The 19,906-nt window shown below is 36.5% G+C and overlaps 1 protein-coding gene and 1 pseudogene across 1 annotated transcript in view; one reads left to right on the top strand and one right to left on the bottom strand.

The window, feature by feature from the left end:
* PLA2R1 (phospholipase A2 receptor 1) overlaps positions 1-19,906 on the top strand; it is a 119,945-nt gene that overhangs the window by 83,824 nt on the left and 16,215 nt on the right. Inside the window, exons 15-23 of the mRNA XM_030324393.1 lie at positions 60-192; positions 781-816; positions 1,295-1,452; positions 7,334-7,398; positions 7,670-7,773; positions 9,357-9,496; positions 17,747-17,864; positions 18,997-19,124; positions 19,482-19,629. Of these exons, the coding sequence (XP_030180253.1) occupies positions 60-192; positions 781-816; positions 1,295-1,452; positions 7,334-7,398; positions 7,670-7,773; positions 9,357-9,496; positions 17,747-17,864; positions 18,997-19,124; positions 19,482-19,629 (1,030 nt within the window). The remainder of the gene's footprint in view (positions 1-59; positions 193-780; positions 817-1,294; positions 1,453-7,333; positions 7,399-7,669; positions 7,774-9,356; positions 9,497-17,746; positions 17,865-18,996; positions 19,125-19,481; positions 19,630-19,906) is intronic.
* LOC115520227 lies at positions 13,393-14,484 on the bottom strand (annotated as a pseudogene).

Raw genomic sequence — 19,906 nt, 5'->3', positions numbered from 1 at the left:
ACAGAGAAACTTTTTGTGGGGGATCATCATTAAGAAATAATGAACTTGATCTGCTGCAGGTTGTCTCTTCATTTTTAGACAATACTTATTTTGGAGAAGATGCAAGAAATTGTGCTATTTATAAAGCAAATAAAACATTGCTGCCCTTGCACTGTGGTTCCAAACGTGAATGGATATGCAAGATTCCAAGAGGTAAAAATAGTAATAAGATCTTTACTATGTGTTTGCTTTCTAATAATCCATGGCACTTTTCCAAGTGAAGAGTTACAGAAATCTAAAATGTAAGCATCCTGGTCTACAGTACTAACAACCCTCGTGATGAACCAAATTGCACGAGTTGAGCAAAGGATGCATCGTAGGGGAATGAGAAAAGGTGACACCACGGCAGTACGCTAATTTAGTTAATGGGAAACAAAGATAACCAACTGTATTGTGGAATATGATATTTTTCAAGTACAGTCTCGAAGAAATGTCACTGTGACATGACAAGCAAACCAAATCACTTGTCAAATGAGTAAGAGAAAACACCCGCCACAGTGTGTGCCACACAGTAGGCCCTTGACAAGTGCTCACATCCTTTCTTCTTTAATCGGAGGCCTCTCTTGAGCCTCCTTTTCAGGTTTGAGAACTAACCATATTTCAGACAGCACAAAAGTACCTGGTTTTTAAATGCTCTTTTAAAGAGCAAAGTCCAAGATGTTGTGTTTAGAGCTGAAGTACTTCAGAGTTGGTGCACTTGTGAAGAAATGTCCCTCAAGGTGGCTTGTTTTCACTTTGCAGATGTGAGACCCAAGATTCCACCCTGGTACCAGTACGGTAAGAGCTATCCTGGCGGTTCTTCAATTTCTAACTACCTGCTATCATATACAATTACTGTATTATTACAGTCCTCCAATTGAGCCTCTCTTTTCTTATTTCAATCCAGAACTAATTTGCTCAAAGTAACTAATAATCAAATTAATAAAAGTCATTAAATATGATTAAAGATTAGTATTATAGCTTAACACTCTTTTCATGACATGTGACTTTAAAATATGCATTTATCCCAGACCTTGGAATACAAATGTAGTTTTCTTAGATATACCAAGGAAATTAAGCAAATTATATGCTGAGTTATGTGTATGTAAAAATATTTATGTATATGTAAATGCACACATTGTTTTTAATGCTAAGCAACTGAATTACAAATTTGGGGTCGATCATAACATATCCTATTAAGTCTGCATTATATCAGTCAATAGTTTTTGCATGATTTGCATTGGTTTTTGTTTTTTTTGGTCTTGTTGTTTTTCAGATGCACCCTGGCTCTTTTATCAGGATGCAGAGTATCTTTTTCATACCTATGCTGCAGAATGGTCCTCCTTTGAGTTTGTCTGTGGCTGGCTACGTGGTGATCTTCTCACAATTCATTCTGCACATGAGCAAGAATTTATCCTCAGCAAAATAAGAGCGGTATTTCAGTATAATTAACCATGAGAGATTCAGAGCTTAGCCCCTTCTTCGGTCTTTGGGAGGATTTTTTTTTTTTTTTTAATTTCAGACATTTATTTAAGTTTCATTAAAAGCCACAGGTTTTTTAAGAATTGTTTTTCTTTTTCGTATAGGGATTAAGAGAAAATAATGGAAACACAGGCTTACTATGTTGGTCATCATATCACTTTTCTTGATTCTTAGTAGCATCAGTATGAGTAAGTAGGGCTTTATTGTTTCAGTGAGGGTCATTCAGTCATTCTGGACATATTTATTCGGAGTCTACTCTTTGAAGGACTTGGGCTCTATCAGTGATTAAAACAGACAAAAATTCCTGCCCTTGTGAAGCTTATAATCTAGTCTGAGAAGAAAGACCATAATCAATATAAGCACATAGCATTAGAAAATAGTTTAGAAAAAGACAAATAGATAAATTGAATGGGAGAAAATAAAGCACAAATGAGAGACATGGTATACTGGGGAGAGGGTGGAGAGAGCACATGGCTGATTTAAAGTTCTGAATTTTATTCCAATTCTGTGTCTCCCTCTCTCTCTGCCCCTCCCCCATTCATGCTCTGTCTCTCTCTGTCCCAAAAATAAATAAAAAACGTTGAAAAAAAAATTAAAAAAAAAAAAAGGGGGCGCCTGGGTGGCGCAGTCGGTTAAGCGTCCGACTTCAGCCAGGTCACGATCTCGCGGTCCGTGAGTTCGAGCCCCGCGTCGGGCTCTGGGCTGATGGCTCGGAGCCTGGAGCCTGTTTCCGATTCTGTGTCTCCCTCTCTCTCTGCCCCTCTCCCGTTCATGCTCTGTCTCTCTCTGTCCCAAAAATAAATAAAAAACGTTGAAAAAAAATTAAAAATAAAAAGGGGGCGCCTGGGTGGCGCAGTCGGTTAAGCGTCCGACTTCAGCCAGGTCACGATCTCGCGGTCCGTGAGTTCGAGCCCCGCGTCGGGCTCTGGGCTGATGGCTCAGAGCCTGGAGCCTGTTTCCGATTCTGTGTCTCCCTGTCTCTCTGCCCCTCCCCCGTTCACGCTCTGTCTCTCTCTGTCCCAAAAATAAATAAAAAACGTTGAAAAAAAAATTAAAAAAAAAAGTTCTGAATTTTACTTACAAGAGTACAATATTTATAAGACTCTAAAGACTCAATATTCAGAAAACGATAGGGAGTGGTTTTCCATTTCAATGTAAAACAAAGACTTAGACAATCTTTGAGGAGCTAGGCTAATTGGAAAGGCATCCAAAACCTGTTAAATAATGAAACAGACTGCCAGGAATAGTATATGTTTTCCTTGTGTTTCTTCACCAAGCATTTATTAAGGTAAGTGTTTATTAAGTATTTTTTAAGTATTACTTACTAAGTATTTATTAAGGTAAGTGTCGGGGATTGTGATATTTGTCAAAGACATAATGTCAAGAACACAAAAATGAGATACAGACTCTGTTTTTAAAAAAAACTTGGGGCGCCTGGGTGGCTCAGTCGGTTAAGCGGCCGACTTCGGCTCAGGTCATGATCTCGCGGTCCATGAGTTCGAGCCCCGCGTCGGGCTCTGTGCTGACAGCTCAGAGCCTGGACCATGTTTCAGATTCTGTGTCTCCCTCTCTCTGACCCTCCCCTGTTCATGCTCTGTCTCTCCCTGTCTCAAAAATAAATAAAACGTTAAAAAAAAATAATAAATAAATAAATAAAACTGGAAGTAATAATAAGTGAAAAGGGAGCAATATGTAGAAATTACCAAGGGGACATTAAGGGGAGAAACCTCACTCCCAGTTTTCCTTAGGAAATCTTTGAAAGTAAGGAAAAGACTTTTTTTCTTTTCCATAATTTAACATTATTTCATGATCACCAGGAATCCTTTCTTGAGCTATCATCTTTTCATATGTTTGTAAGTTGATTGTTAAAATGAAGCTCTATATTTAAAGCATCCTTGGGTTGTAAGAGAAATGCCTTCCTTTACACCTGTGAGGTGTACGTAGGTCAAGACCACTACTGATTTGTGATGGAAAAAGCTGAACAACAGGGATATTCGATGACAACCTCACAGTCCCACAGACTCAGTGATAGACCAATCGCTAGAACATGATGTTCCCCACTATTTTGTGCACTATTTTTACCACCTTTCCTCTCCCACAAATGGAACACTCAAGCCAAAACCATAATGTTAAGTATTAACATGATGTCATAAAATATGTTTGTTTCTTTAACAAGACAGCAGATTCCTGGTGGCAATAACAAGACATCAGGTCAATGTCTGAAAACCAATCCATCCTCTGACATGACAAAGTGTATGTCTCAAAGGGAACTGATATTTGGCCAGTACTTACTGTAACAGTGTCAGGCACTGTGCTAAGTATTTTTTTTTTAATTTTTTTTTCAACGTTTATTTATTTTTGGGACAGAGAGAGACAGAGCATGAACGGGGGAGGGGCAGAGAGAGAGGGAGACACAGAATTGGAAACAGGCTCCAGGCTCTGAGCCATCAGCCCAGAGCCTGACGCGGGGCTCGAACTCACGGACCGCGAGATCGTGACCTGGCTGAAGTCGGACGCTTAACCGACTGCGCCACCCAGGCGCCCCTGTGCTAAGTATTAATGTTTAATGGCATTTAATCTTTCCAAGGACTATCTATGGGAAGTCTATTATTAGTACATTTTACAGATGAGGAAGCTGAAACTCCAAAGAGGTGAAGTAACTTGGTTACTTGCACAGCAGCTGAGTGGTGGAATCTGAAAGTGAACCCAGGCCATCTGACTTACGGTGTCATTTTAAAACCCTCTGCTTGCAGCAGAGCAGAGCCATGGGAGGGATATAAGCGCACAATGTCTTCATTATATTAAAATGCTAGTTCTAAAATCCCTCTCCAAAAGATGGTGCCAGCTCTGTCCCAGACATGAGCAATGAAAGACTTCTTTGATCTTTCCAATGAGCTTAGCTCTCCTGGAAATATCTGCAGGTCTTCTACCTTCACCTTTCCCTTAATTCAACCTCCCAATTATTAGTGTTTGGGAAGCCAGTTGGGGATGGCAGAGTTAATACCTCCCATAGAAGGGAATAATAAAACCCATCGGTTTAGTTGTTTGAGAAGTCATACCTAGCGCTATGATACTAGTTGAGGGCTAAATCTAGTGTGATCTCAAACCACACAAACCTTATGGTATCTTATATGGCAAAACTGTTACCCAGCCTGAGACCATGTTGTTATAAATTGCCCTGTCAGTATCACGGGTGAGCGGCTGACTGATCTAACACCACAAAAGAAAATTACTGGATGGTATAAAATGTGCAGATTGAAAAAGGCGCAAGAGAGCTAAGGGGAAAGGTATCAATTTAAAAAGAAGAAAACTATAGGTTTCCAAAACAGTTCTTATTATTGCATAATATTGTGGCTGTGTTAGGCACTTTTTGGTGGTGGTGAGAGTAGTGGTATTTATGGTGACCATTTACAGTTCATGAGCGAGAAACTCCATATCTACAAAGGTCCTACTAGAAGGAGTCAGTTCAGAAGCTACTTTATGCCAGGATGGTGAACTAAACTTGTCGAGGTCATACCACTCACTTTTGTGGCACACTCATCCTATTAGTGCAGGAAGAATCACAATACTAATTAAATATTTTTAATATTCCATATGTGTTGTATAGTTTCCCTAAAAGAGTAGTAACTTAGAAATGTGAAGAACAAAAATAACAATTGGAAAGTAAAAGAACTATTGAAAAAGAAAGCTGGATACAGTTTTTAAAATCTGAAGAATTTTTTTTTACAGTGTTTCTATCTTGGAAATGTGGTTAGTCAGTGTTTTCTCTTTGAATAACGGAATACCACAGGCATGATGAGAGTGAATTTTTGAGTACTTCTTTTTTGAACCATCTTGTTGGGTTAAATTAATGCCAAAAAAGTAAAAAGCCATAGCACTGTGGGAATTGTTTAACATGAACTACTAGCCAAATAGTCCACTCAGCTAACATTTTATGCTGTGTTGTGCAATATTTGCATGTCAAAATTGAAATTTACTCTTATTTTTATAAGTTCATGTCTAAATACTTCTAACAAAAATATATCAAGTCTATTAGTCATCCACCAAAATATGATGTTTTAAAAACCTTAAAATAACTTGGTTTTGGTATTTTTGATGGAAACATTTGAAGAGATGACAGGCTATTCATCCTTGTATTATATTGTAGATTAATTACTTTGTAGATTATATTAGCTGGTGCTGTATTTTTTTATAAGTATTCTTCCCATATGATGCTATCTATAATGGCTGTCACAAAACATAGTTGATGTTATGAAATCTGTGGTCATATCACATTTCTTTATAGGAAAGAATATTAATAAGTCTTCTATTGTTGTGAATTTATACCTAAGCTAAAATTTAAAACATCTATTTTTCACCATGCATTTTTCACCCTAGCTTCTAGCTTGTCCTTCTTGCTTGCAGCTCTATTCTGTATCCCAACAGGTTGTGGTGTGCCATATAGAGGATTACCATGCTGTAATTGAAGTGGTAATAAATATGTCACTTAAGATGCAGTAGGTATAATTTCTCTTTAGAGGTCCCTAATTGGGGCAGTGAACAATCAGCCTGTGATTTCCACTATTGTTGCACGTGAGACCTCTTTAGATTGAATGAAATTGTTGTGGTTCTCCCACTGAGTTCACAGCCAGTCTCAATGGACCCATTCCAAAGCTTGACAAAAGGAATCTAAATTCAGCATGTAAGAACATGTCCATGAAACAACACCTCAGGGACCCCAAATTATAGTTGCTCCATCTTACATTATTCTCAAATTGCTGATATAGCAGACAGCCACACTATTCAAGGAGTAAAAATACCTGTTTATAAATTAGAATGTTAGAGAGTTGTTAGGTTCTGTTGTATGATGACCCAAAATTCTGTGGGAAAAAAATATATCTTAAGATGTATTCTCCAATTTTTACAGAAGAAATGAAGTGCAAATTTAAATATGCAATGCTTTCAAATTAACAGGCTTTTAGCTTAAAAATTAAGTTACATTTCACACACACACACACACACACACACACACACACACACACACTGAGCACACACACAATACAGTATATTGATTTAGAAGTCTTAGAGAAATTCTTACGGCCTCTTCCTCTTTTATAGTTAAAGAGGGAATTTCAATTTCCAGGGTCATCAGTCCGGTATTATATTTGCCATAATGTATGTACATGTCCATGCACACATGTGTGAACATGGGGTTTCATTTTAGACTTTAGTGTACTGGGATCTGTCTGATAAATAATGGTACAATATCATTAAAATATAGAAATAATTTTCTGATTGTGAAACACTGGAAGTTCTGTCAGATTCCTTTGTCCTATATTGTGTCTATTTAAATGGGGAGCATGCTATGACTCAGTTTAAAAGCTTAACAATCAGACTAATGCCAAAAATTCAAAATCTTTTTTACTATTGATGTCTTTGTGCCTTGATTGTTTTCAAACAGCATGGCACAGGCAGTAAACTTCTATAAACTGCTGAGATGATAAAACACTAAATTTTTAGGGAAAAAAAGGAGTCCTATTTTACTTTACAATATTACTTTTTAAAGCCCTATTATTAAAGTTAGAAAATGTACTTTTAAATACATAGGGAAAGTTGTAAGAAAGATTTTCAATATTTGATTCCAATTTCCCTTCATAATGAGGAGAGAATATTTTAAGATAATGAAGTTTCAGGTTCTCTGAAGATGCTAGGCCTAGTGTACTCTTCTTTAGATAATTGGGTAAAATACTAAAGAATAGAAAGCTATTAACAGCAACCCCATTAATCTTAATAGTGAAAAGGGAAAACAAGTAGAATAAACGCTGACATTTTCTTTCTTTTTTTTTTTTAATAGCTATCAAAGTATGGTATAAATTGGTGGATTGGACTTCAAGAAGAAAGAGCCAATGATGAATTTCGGTATGGACCTAGATCAATTTGCATTTTATTTTGTTTGACAGGTTTTATTTGCAGAATGATTGGACTAGATCTTAGTGATCAATTTGTTGAATAGCCTTCAAACATTATCTTTAACTCATAAATTTTCATTTCTCTAACCAAAGACATGAGTATTTTTTTAATTTAGTAAAACATTATGCCTTTAGTCCATACCCCAGAACTTCAAGAATGGTGTTTGGAGACTGGACATACAGAAAAAGAGAAGACCCTAAATTTTTCCATTTTCCTACAGCTGGAGAGATGGAACGCCAGTAACATACCAAAACTGGGACAAGGGAAGAGATGGATCTATGAATAATCAGAGCCAGAGATGTGGCTTCATTTCATCCCTAACAGGTTATTTTACTCATCCATTTTGGGGTTTATAATACAAACTGATAGTTTTCAGGAGGCTTGAAGTCTCCTTTTCATTGCATTAGTTCAGTGAAAAGGTTTTATTTGGCTAATTTCCTTTTTAGTTGAATGTGTTTCGTTTCATCAGTCTTAAGGTTTAAGGATGGTCATCCCTACAGTTAATTCCATGTGTTCATGTTCTTGAAAATGAATTACAACCAGATAAGTCATTCCTCATGAACCAAAGTGGCACCAGAAATAGGCCCACTGACACTGATCAAAAATATACCTGACAAATACTATTCTCTATAAAATGTCAATATGGGCTCATTTTTAAAATCTCTTCTTAATATTCAGTTTATATTTGGCCAGAACTTTACCCTCTATGAAATTTACTTCCACTTTCCCATTTAAGAAAGATTTTCATTGAATTATTTTTTTAATGCCTGTCATTAACTGTTTCTTGCCATAGAATACCAACTGTCTCCAAGTTGGATTTAGAAATACATGTACGTTTAAGATGGGTGGGTTTTTTTTTTAATTTATCAGTACAATGTTATTTGAGTTCATTGTCCACTCATATTCACCCCACTCTTTCTATCCTATAAAAGGTAATTATGTTCCTGACTCTTAACAGATTCATAGTGAACCTGTGCATCAAGGCAGGAGAGGGATAAGCACGGAAAGCAATCCTTGGTGGAAGGGTGTCTGCAGAGAAAGGAAAGGAAAAACCACGTTGTTAATCAGCTCTCTTTTGCCAGCAGGTGTCACAACAGCCTACAGAAAGGCTGTTTTGTGATTCTGGAAGACTAGCAGCTACTCTGCATTGAAAATAGCATGCCAGCCCCTCCTTCAAAATGCCTTTTTTTTTTTTTTTTTTTTTTGGTTCATATCCCTCACTAGAAAACTGAAACCTGCCTTTGCAATTTACATGCCTCCCTGCCCTATTCTGGGATTTATAACTCGAATGCTAATGAAATGCATTCTATAACCTTTACTCTGAAAATATAGCTCTTCTAAATTAAAATACATTTTACAGGAGGCTAAGGACTTTGGGATGTATCTTCCTGAGGGCACGTCTATGTGTGCCTGTTTTGTTTAAGGGTGCGTGTTGAAAAGTGCTTCTTTCTTAGAAGTTAGAGAGTTAATTTTTCTACATTGTGTATTTTCTAAAGAATTAGAAATTAGAAATGATCATCTATTGTTTTAGAATCTTGTTTCTCTTTATATTGAAATTGAATATTTTAAAACAAAAATATTACTCTGCATTCTTCTGTTAACCAAGTTAAATATTCTCAGCACTTTAATCAGTTCTGTGATTTCAACGGTAATATTTCAGTTAGTTGGGGCATTTTTTCTTTTTTTTAGCATTTGCGAAATTCCTACATTCTCAAATTAGAATTACCGATTTAGCACCCTGACCAGTTTGCTCTTGCCACGAGAGAACTCTGTTAGCAGTTTAGTCCAATTTCTAGATTAAAAAAATTATGATAAACCATTAGCAGTCATAAAAATGTGATACACAGAGAATGCTTACAAAGAGTCACCATTATTTCAGGTCATCTCTAACTCATTTACTCCTCCAGGACTCTGGGCTAGTGAAGAGTGTTCAGTTTCTATGCCTAGCATCTGTAAGCGAAAGAAGGTTTGGCTCATAGAGAAAGAGAAAGATATCCCAAAACAACATGGAACATGTCCCAAAGGATGGCTATATATTAACTATAAGGTAAACTCATTTTCAAAAAGTTGCCTGTGTGTCTCTCTTGTAGACATTTTAGAACGTAATTTAAAAAGTAGGTATGGCTTTGAAAAACCAGGAGTTGTCCATTGGACCTGGAATTTTTTTGTCACAGCTTTCAAGAGATTTGAGGTTTTCAAGGTAGGGGCAATCTCTTGGAATAAAGAAACAGCCTTGACACCACCCTTCATTTGTATACTGTTTTTGCTCACAATCCTTCATTGTGCTGTATAACTGTTTCATTAGGCGTGATGCATATGAGTGTGTGTAACTGGGCCCTGCCCCCAAATGAGCTGTCAACTCCAGAGGGCACAGACTCCATCTTCCCTTTCTTTTGTGTCTTCCCTGCCTGGAGCTGGCATAGAGCTCTGCCCACTGTGTGAATTGACCCACTAATAATGTCATCTTGAGCCTCATAAAGCTGGTGCTTCCGTGCAGAATTGAAATTTAAAAAAAAAAAAATTGCCAGTGGGGATATTGTAAACCAGATTTATTATTTCTGATAATGCCTCCAATTAAGGCCAAGAATTTTTCTCCACTCTATTATGTTTTATAATAAAATAACTTTATAGGCCTTAGGTGTGGAAGTAATTAAAATGCATCCCAAATTATAAAAGTTTAATTCTTTGATAATGGAAAAACCCAAACTGTGTCATAATTTTATATGTTAATATGAAATTGCTCTTTGTTGACAGCCAGTTTTCAATCTGTATATTCAGTTATATTGGCAGAGCCTTCTCTCCTTTATGATCTTCCGTTCACTGTTAATTTGTGATATGGAGCCACTGGGATTTTACACGTATTTGTTGAACACTTACTACATATTTGGCACTGATTTTTTTAATTGTGGTAAAATTCACATAATATAGAATTTACCATCTTAACCATTTTTAAGTGTTTAGTGAGGTAGTGTTAAGTATATTCACATTGTTGTGCAATGAATCTGCTGACCTTTTTCATCTTGTAAAACTGAAACCCTAAATCCAATAAACAACAACCCCTCATTTCCCCTCTCCCAGCCCCTGGCAACCATAATTCTGCTTTCTGTTTCTATTAATTTGACTACTTCAGACACTGAGGATAAGTAGAGTTGTACGTTATTTGATCTTTTGTGAGTGGGTTATTTCACTAAGCAGAACGTCCTCCAAGTTCATCCATGTTAGAGCATGTGTCAGAATTTCCTTCCTTTTTGAGACAATAATATTCCATTTTATGTATGTACCACATTTTGTTTTTCCACTCACCCACTGATGACATTTGGGTTTCTTCAACCTTGTGGCTAAGAGTTTTTGCTGGCTGATTTAAAAGATATATTTCTTATTTTGTTCAATTCTTTAAATACACAGAATTATTATCCCATCCTATACACAAGAAGACCAAGACTGGTAACATTGTGTGCTTTTTCTGGAAGTTCACAGCAAATAAGTGTCAGGTTGAGAATCAACCTCAGGTTTTCTGACCTCGAGTCAAGTAGTCTTGTCTCTTTCCTACAGTTACCACTTCATATAAGAATTCTTAAATTACTAGATCAGTTTAGCCCCATGAGACAGTCAATCTGGTGGCACTGAGATATCTTCTAAAATATAGTGGTTTTCTAAAACTTTATATGGTATTGAGGTACATTTTTAATAGTTAATACTTTCTGCCTGATTCCTATTTTCCCAAACTATAAAATCTACCAGTTACAAGTAATTTATACATTTCAATATAAGAAACGTAGCAAGTATTCAATAGAACACTGAGTATAACTAAGTCTTCAATTAAAACCTTTAACAATTAGTTCTTTTTATAGCTATTCTACCGTGGTAAAATATATTTAAAATAAAATATGCTATTTTTACCATTTTAAATGTACAATTCAGTGGCAATAATTACATTCACAATGTTATTCAACCATCCCCTTTATTTCTAAAATTTATCATCATCCCAAACAGAAACCCTGTAACTATTAAGCAATAACTCCCAATTCCCCATTCCTCTAGCCATGGTAAGTTCTAATCTGTTTCCTATCTCTATGAATTTGCCTGTCTAGATATTTCATGTAAGTGAATTTATACAATATTTGTCCTTTTTTTTCTGGCTTATTTCTCTTTGAATAATGTTTTCACTGTTTATCCATATTATAATGTGTATCAGAACTTCATCCCTCTTTATGACTAACTAATATTCCACACCACATTTTGTTTTGCCATTCATCTGTTGATGGACTTGGGTTGTTTCCACGTTTTGGTTATTGTTAATAAATTTTCAATGACCATTGGCATACAGGTATCTGCTGGAGTCCCTGTTTTCACTTCTTTTGGATATACACCTAGGAATGGAATTGCTACATCATGTACTAATTCTGTGTTTAACTTTTTGAAGAACCAGCAAAATGTTTTTCACATACATGGCTGAACCATTTTACAAGCCTGCTAGCAACGTATGCTAGCAATTTCTCCACATCCTTAACAATACTTGTTATTAGCTATCTTTTTGCATGCATCCTAGTGCATGTCTAGAATTAATCTCATTATGGTTTGATTTACATTTGCCTAATGGCTAAGGATGTTGAGTGTCTTTTCATGTGCTTATTGACCATTTGTATATTGCCTTTGGAAAACATGTCCATTCAAGTCCTTTGTTTTCATTTGGGTTGTCTTTTTATTGTTGAGTTGTAGGAGTTCTTTATATATTCTAGAAATTAAGCCCCTATCAGATGCATGTTTTGCAAGTATTTTCTCCCATTCTGTAGGTTGCCTTTTCTAATGTCTTTTGATACACAACAGTTTTAATTTTAATGAAGTCCAATTTATCTAATTTCTCTTTTTACTCATGTTTTTGGTGTCATATCTAAGAATAGTTTGCCAAACCCAAGGTCATTAAAATTTACCTCTTATGTTTCTTCCTAGAACTTTATGGTTTTAGCTCTTAAGGTTTTGGTCCATTTTTAGTTAATTTTTCTACCTTGCAACTATTAAAACAGATGCATCCTGGAGTGCTCTATATGGGACAGACACAAAGGAATGCATATCTTGTCTCAAAGTCACATTTTCGATGCAGACAGTGAGCAACCCCAAAGCATGCGGACAACTGTTCCAGTTACTAATCATAACTTCTCCCATGTACAAAGGAGGGTATTTTAAGGAAATTAACAGCAAATCAAATCCTTGGCACTAGAGAAATAATTCTTAGAAACTCTCAATATTTGTTTTTGGTTCAGCCCTTGGCTATTATCCTCCCCCCAAACTTCTTTATCTGCACAGCTTAACTCTAGTTGATGTTTTCTCCTGTGTAAACATATTGAGTATATATGTACAGAGGCATGGTAGCAGTAACCGGGGAACAGACCCAGGGCAACAGAGTAAGTGAATACTTCCTTTGAAAGGAATAGAAGGGGAGTGAGTAAAGCACAAACATATACATGAGAGGAGAAAGGCTTTCTGAAGCAGGATTGGAGCAGGATTAAAACATCCCTGTGTAGCTCAAAGTAAAAAAAAAAAAAAAAAACTTTATTGATAACTAACAGTTAGATTAGTGGTTCACAGCCCTGATCAAATATTTAGAATTGCCATGTTAGCTTTTTAAAAATGTCAAGGTGCAGGTGACATCCTAAAGATTCTGATTTAATTGATCTGCATTGGATCTAAGCATCAGTGTTTTTTAAAAGTTCCCTTGGTTATTCTAATGCACAGCCAATATTTGCCCAGCAATAGGAGAGCTGCACGACTTAGTCTTTGAATCATTCAGAGGAATTGACTAATAAAGATACTGTCACAGCAGGCTTCCTAAGAAAGGATCTTTTACAGAGTAATGTTACAGGGTGCTCAAGTGTCCCCACCCACCACACCTTCCTTTGCATAGTAATGTCTAAAATCACTGGAGTCTCACTCCTTTGCCTTGACTCTTTATTTTTTAATTTTCTTTATTTCTGAGATTGCCTCATTTGTCATGTACGCCTTGGAATAAGTGGGTTTATCAGATCATTAGAAAGAGGATTGATAATGGAGAGGAGGAGAGCCCTGTGGGGATGGCTTCCCTGATTAACAAAGTTACAGAAGGAAAACTGGGAGATAGCAATGACAGACATTACTCACTTCACAGTTCTGAATGAGCATCGATATGTTATATCTCATTAAATTTTGCTTCTTGTTTGTCAATTTTCTATGGCTCATTTTTATTGGTTATCTCTAAGAAAAAAAATCTAGTTGGTTGACTATCCACCTATAAGAGGCTTGTTTGTTTGTTTGTTTTACTTTTATTTGCATTTATTTTATGCAGAATTAACTCCCAGCCCATTAGTTTTTGTGTCTTCACTTTCTTCTGGGATATCTTTTTCTTTTGTGCAACCTGCTCTTCTGGTTTAGAAACAAACAATCTGCTCTTTTTCAATAAGGATCATCTCAGTGTGGCAGGGAGAGCTCATGTACGGGTTCATCCATGAGCCCCGTAAGTTCTATGCCACATCTCGGGGGCTTTGTTCGCCTGGATGTGCTCAATGACAAGAGAATCTCCATCTAAACCCTTAAGTTCAGCATTCCTCTCTGCATTTTTAAGCATGTGCAGCAAAAATTCTTTTTTGGGCCACTGGCCCTGTGTCCAGCCCCACTGTTTGGCCTGGGCACACCTACCAACTCCACAACTGTAGCATCGGAATTGAACACATTGCTTCTGCAAATACTTTTCAGATACTTGGTGGCTTTTCAGATATGCATACCCTTGATGGGCTGGGCAGTTTCATGTGTGTTCTTAAAGTGAACATGAATATTTGAGCCTCTTGATTTGCATGATTTTGTCAGATTGTCTGGGTCAAGTGAATAGTCAACCATTTTCAAAGATCACCTCAGGCAGCTCACAGGAAGAGGAAGTCACCTTTAAGAGTTTTAAAACTGAGATACCAGAAGTTAAGCATCTTTTCTAATGTTTTATAAATTATTTTCTCTGTGTTTGATGATATATGAGTCCTGACCTGGGATTACTTCCAGAAGAGTGAGTCATCGAAGATACTTGTCACAGCAGAGCTATAGGCAGGAAAAATGCTAAGTGTGCATGTGCTTGTGTTTATATTAGATTAATTCTTATGCTTCCACTCACACATCTTTATCCAGGGATCTGGGTCGAGTACTAATGCCTGCTTTGCACCATCTACTTTGGAATTAGCCAAAATTTGATTTCATGCACAACATAGCTTTTCCTTTAAAAAAACACTCTCTTAATTATTAATATTATTAGCACTTTATTCATTCATTCACTTAGCTATGTTGGATGTTGGTAATTTTATGGTGAGGAAAAACAAACAAAATCCCTTCTCTTTTGGAGCTTACAGACTAGAGAGGAAACAAACATTAGTAAATCACTCAGGAAAAGACCTCTAATTTATAACTGTGACACATATGATGAAGAAGACTTACATAGTTCTATTAAAGTATATAACAGGAGAACATGACTGACGTAGTCAGAAGGACAGGAAGCATTAAAAGCAGGGGAGTATAGCATGTGCTAAGGTCCTGTGGTGAGAGGGGATGTAATCTATTGAAGAAACTAAAGGAAGCATAAAGAACTAGAATGTGAAAAGTGAAATAAAAAAGAGTTTCTGGTTTTTATCCTAAGAACAATGAGAAATGCCTCAAGGGTTTTACCTAAAGAAGGACATGATCAGGAATGAGTTTTGAAAAAGAATCATTCATGCTGCAATGGCAAAGACAGACTGGAGAGAGGCAAGGATGATGAAGGTTCTAAGAGTGGTTGGAAGCTATTGTAATAATCCAAGGTAAGATAGTGAAGGCAGAGACTGTGAGGCAGTAGGAATGGGGGAAGGACATTGAGAAATGGGATGTCCAAATGGTAGATTGAAGAGGGGCTAGGGTGGGAAGGTGAGGAGACTCCCAGGTTTCAGGCTTATATAAATGTATGACTGACTTTGCCATTCAATGTCAGTAAGAATACTGGAAAAGGACCAAGTTTGGGGGAAAGATCATAAATTCCATTTTCAAGTTTTGAACTGGAAATGATTTTAAGGTAAGAATTTTGTATTCAAAACTCATTTGGATTATAGTAGGGTATCCTTAATTCACAGTAATAAGAGATGCCTTAACCTTGATCACATTTTGCAAATTAGTAAGTAAATAAACAATTTAAAAGTGCTGTACGTCTTCTTGCTGCTTTGCTTTAATTACTAATGACAACCATTTCAAAGTGTGGTAGTAATTTTTTTTGAAACAATGAAGTGTGGTAATAGGCTACACTCTCATACTCAAGCTAGTAAATCTTGGCTGAGTCAAATGTGGGGGATTGGATGAGTTGGGGGATGGGATGGGGGCATGTGTGTGTGTGTTTTCTAGAAAGATTTATTGAGCTAACTAAACCAATGAGGTTCATTGGTATTTATGAATGGTTCATTAGTGTGACTATCTGAACGCAAGGTGAATTCACATTAAATGATAAGACTGCCTAATAATTAGTGTGTGCCACTGTTTGGAATTTGTAATTAGAGAGAAGAGACAAAATGAAAGGAAATAGATAAAAGAATAGTTGCTATAAAATTAAAATCCTTTAAAGCCAATTCCATTTCTTTGTGAAGCAAACAAGGTGACGAGGACCAGAAGAATTGAAAATGTATTTCCTCTCTTATTTGGTAATTCAACTTCAGGCTACATCAGGATTTCTGGTTTTTATCCTAAGAACAGTGGAAAATCCCTTATAGTTTTTAGATTTTTATTTTGATTTTTTTGGAAAATCCCTAATAGTTTTAAACTAAAGAGTGACATGATTAGGATCAAGTTCTGAAAGGAATTACCTGGGCACTATTGACATTTGGGGCTGAATAATTCTTTGTTATGAGGGGCTGACCTGTGCGTTATAGAATGCTTAATAGCATCCTTATACCCTACCCACCAGATTCCAATAGCAAAGCTCCCACATCAAGCTGTGACAATCAAAAATGTCTCCAGAGATTATTGAATGCTGCCCTTTGAGAACCATTGGACTAAATCTAGAATGCCTAAGAATGTTGTTTGACAACTATTTTGGGGTCTATTGGCTTTTATAATGTTCCATAAATATTTATTGGGGACCTTCTTTGTTGTGATGTTCAAAAAAAAAGCAACATTTAGTCTCTGCTTTTTAATGAGTTTATGATGATGGGGAAAGGATGGGGGACTGACAAATATAGAAATTAAAGAATGAGGAAGGATGTCATTCCAAAAGGGGATGAGGAAGGATGCTCTCTCAAGTGCAGGCTTCCACACTAGCCTAGAATTATCTTGTAACTGGGATTTTCTGGGTGGTGAAATCTTGAGATCTAACCTATCAATGACCAGGGTTGCCTATGTTCATTGACAAGAGAATATTCAACACAGAATATTCTTTGCATACAGTTTCTCCTGACGTCTCTGGAACATTGCCTGATCCACTATAGCCTTTCTTTTCTATCTCTCTCTCCCCCCTGACTCCACCTGGCCCTATTAACATGTTTAAATTTCACTGAGCTTTGGTTGCGGATGGGTGGTGTCTTCAACACTACCTGACCTGTGCAGTGGTTATTGTTCCATTTCTCGCTCCATAATGAGTAGCCCTGCCATGCCACAGACATGATTCTCTCATGAGTAAAAATCAGCCCTCACTGCAAAATCCCATAGCCTTCTTTTTGTGTCCCATTGACAGTGCTGGCCACCGTCCCATCTATTTCTCCTCCCTAGGTTTCTTTGGTCCTGCCCTTGCTTCTTTCCCAACTGGGCTCACTTTTTTCTTTTCTGGCTCTTCCTCATGGACTTACAAACCACATAGCTAACTCAAGCAATTAGTGAATTTAAGTCCCTGTTGTGGTTTGATTTCCCAGTATTCCCCTCTCACTTAAAGTGAGGAAATGTATTTGTAAATAAAATTGAACTAGGCTATTAATTGCTACCTACAGGATTTTTAAAAATTAAATCTACCACACTACAGGCTGGCTCCTTTTTAAAAGGAATACTGTTTTTCATTGAGCAAAAGACATCATTCTGATACCTTACAGAACAAAACACATCCTTGTTTCTGTTCCTGCCTGATACAAATGCATGCAAGATATTGACTTACCCTAAAAGCTGGTCTTCTGTTTTACTCTCCTATTTTTGGAGCAGCTCAAAGAAAAAAAAAATGAGTCATTTCTGCTCAAGAAAATTATAAAGAATTCTAAAGACTGATCCTCAGTGTCTTTGGAAGGTTTTTAACTCATTAAGAAAAATATGGAAATGAATGCTTTTTTGGACATTTTTTTTAAAGTGCCTTTTGGTGAAAATCCCCAAAGACCCAAGGGATTGGAAGAACTGGACATCAGCTCAAGATTTCTGTGTTGAAGAAGGGGGCACACTGGTCGCCATTGAAAATGAGGTGGAGCAAGGTAGAGTATTCAATATTCAGTCGGGCAAAAATAACCATTTTTATTTCAATATCTACTAAAATGGGGGCACCTGGGTGGCTCAGTTGGTTAAGCGTCCAACTCTTGATTTCAGCTCAGGTCATGATCTCACAGTTTGTAAGATAGAGCCCTGCATCTGGCTCTGTGCTAACAGTGCTTGGGATTCTCTCTCCCCCTGTCTCTCTACTCCTCCCTCACTCGCCTTTTCTCTCTCTCTCAAAATAAATAAATAAACTTTAAAAATGTCCCCCCAGGGGCGCCTGGGTGGCTCAGTCGGTTAAGCGGCTGACTTCGGCTCAGGTCATGATCTTGCGGTCCGTGAGTTCGAGCCCCACGTCGGGCTCTGTGCTGACAGCTCAAAGCCTGGAGCCTGTTTCGGATTCTGTGTCTCCCCCTCTCTCTGACCCTCCCCCATTCATGCTCTGTCTCTCTCTGTCTCAAAAATAAATAAACGTTAAAAAAAAATTAAAATAAATAAATAAATAATAAAATAAAAATGTCCCCCCAAAATGCTAACATTTCCAAATCAACATCATATGTATTATATAGCTGATGACACATACATTTTCAGTTTGACCTATAAGGTTTATATCATGACATCTGTAAAAGTTAGTACATTGCATTGCTTATAAACTGCTGATTTTTGAAGACTTTTGTCTCCCCAGTAATAGTGGAAAAAAATAGGGCAGATTTATGATCTTTATTGCAAAATGGCTGAAATAATCTGAGGTACACTCTATAATAACTGCATGGTATAATTTTTAGATCCCTTTAGATTTACCTGTACACCTTTATTTGATATTTAGGCAATTGTATACTTCAGTTTAAGTAGAGTTGATAAATCTTCTTTTGTTTAGAAAGGCATTGAATGAACACTGGAAATAGTTTTGTTAATGATACGATGAAATACCAGGCTTAGCTAGCTAATGTCTATCAATTAAACTGAAACAAAAGTGAAAGAGACTGCATTACCTTAGTAAGAACAAATTCCTACAATTGATTCATAATTAAGTTTTGCTGTCATTTAAATAAAATCATAGCTACAAACAGAATTCGATGATTACCCAAATGGTTTATATGGTATTAAATTTGATAATGTATTTCTATTTTTTAGCTTTCATTACTATGAATCTTTTTGGCCAGACCACTAATGTGTGGATAGGGTTACAAAATGGTAATTATGAAAAATGGCTAAATGGAAAGTCTGTGGCATATTCTAACTGGTCTCCATTTGATATAAATGTAAGTTTTCAGATTTAATTTTTAGAAAAAACTTTAGCAAGAGATCCTATTTAATACTTACTTACTAAAGTGTTCTTTTACTTCCTATACTTTATAGGCATAAATTTTATTAGTCTGTTATTATATTAATTTTTAATAATGTAATTATGTCATTTTCATGTGTTCTATAAATGATATTACTTATCACAATAATTATTTACTTGTCAGGTTATGAAGTGATCTGTGAACAGGTTTATTAAATGCAAATAAAGGGATAATAGTGCTTGAATTTTTAAATTGTCCTTAATAAAAATTTCAGTGTTATAATAATGTTATATGTTTCCATTTCTTTTGGAAAACATATGTATCTTTATAAAGATTCCAAGTCATAACATCACTGAAGTTCAAAAACACATTCCTCTCTGTGCCTTGCTGTCGAGTAATCCTAATTTTCATTTCACTGGAAAATGGTATTTTGAAGACTGTGGAAAAGAAGGTCATGGGTTTGTTTGTGAAAAAATGCAGGGTAAGAAATATTTGCTTTTTTATTCCTTTCATCTCTATGACCCACTCTTCTCTTCCATATTTGTTTTACACACTGTATAACTGTCATTTTCTTTTTTTTTTTTTTTTTTCAACGTTTATTTTTATTTTTGGGACAGAGAGAAACAGAGCGTGAACGGGGGAGGGGCAGAGAGAGAGGGAGACACAGAATCGGAAACAGGCTCCAGGCTCTGAGCCATCAGCCCAGAGCCCGACGCGGGGCTTGAACTCACGGACCGCGAGATCGTGACCTGGCTGAA

The sequence above is a fragment of the Lynx canadensis genome, chromosome C1 (assembly GCF_007474595.2).
Source record: "Lynx canadensis isolate LIC74 chromosome C1, mLynCan4.pri.v2, whole genome shotgun sequence".
NCBI classification, from domain to species: domain Eukaryota; kingdom Metazoa; phylum Chordata; class Mammalia; order Carnivora; family Felidae; genus Lynx; species Lynx canadensis.
This window is presented reverse-complemented; position numbering and strand designations above follow the sequence as displayed.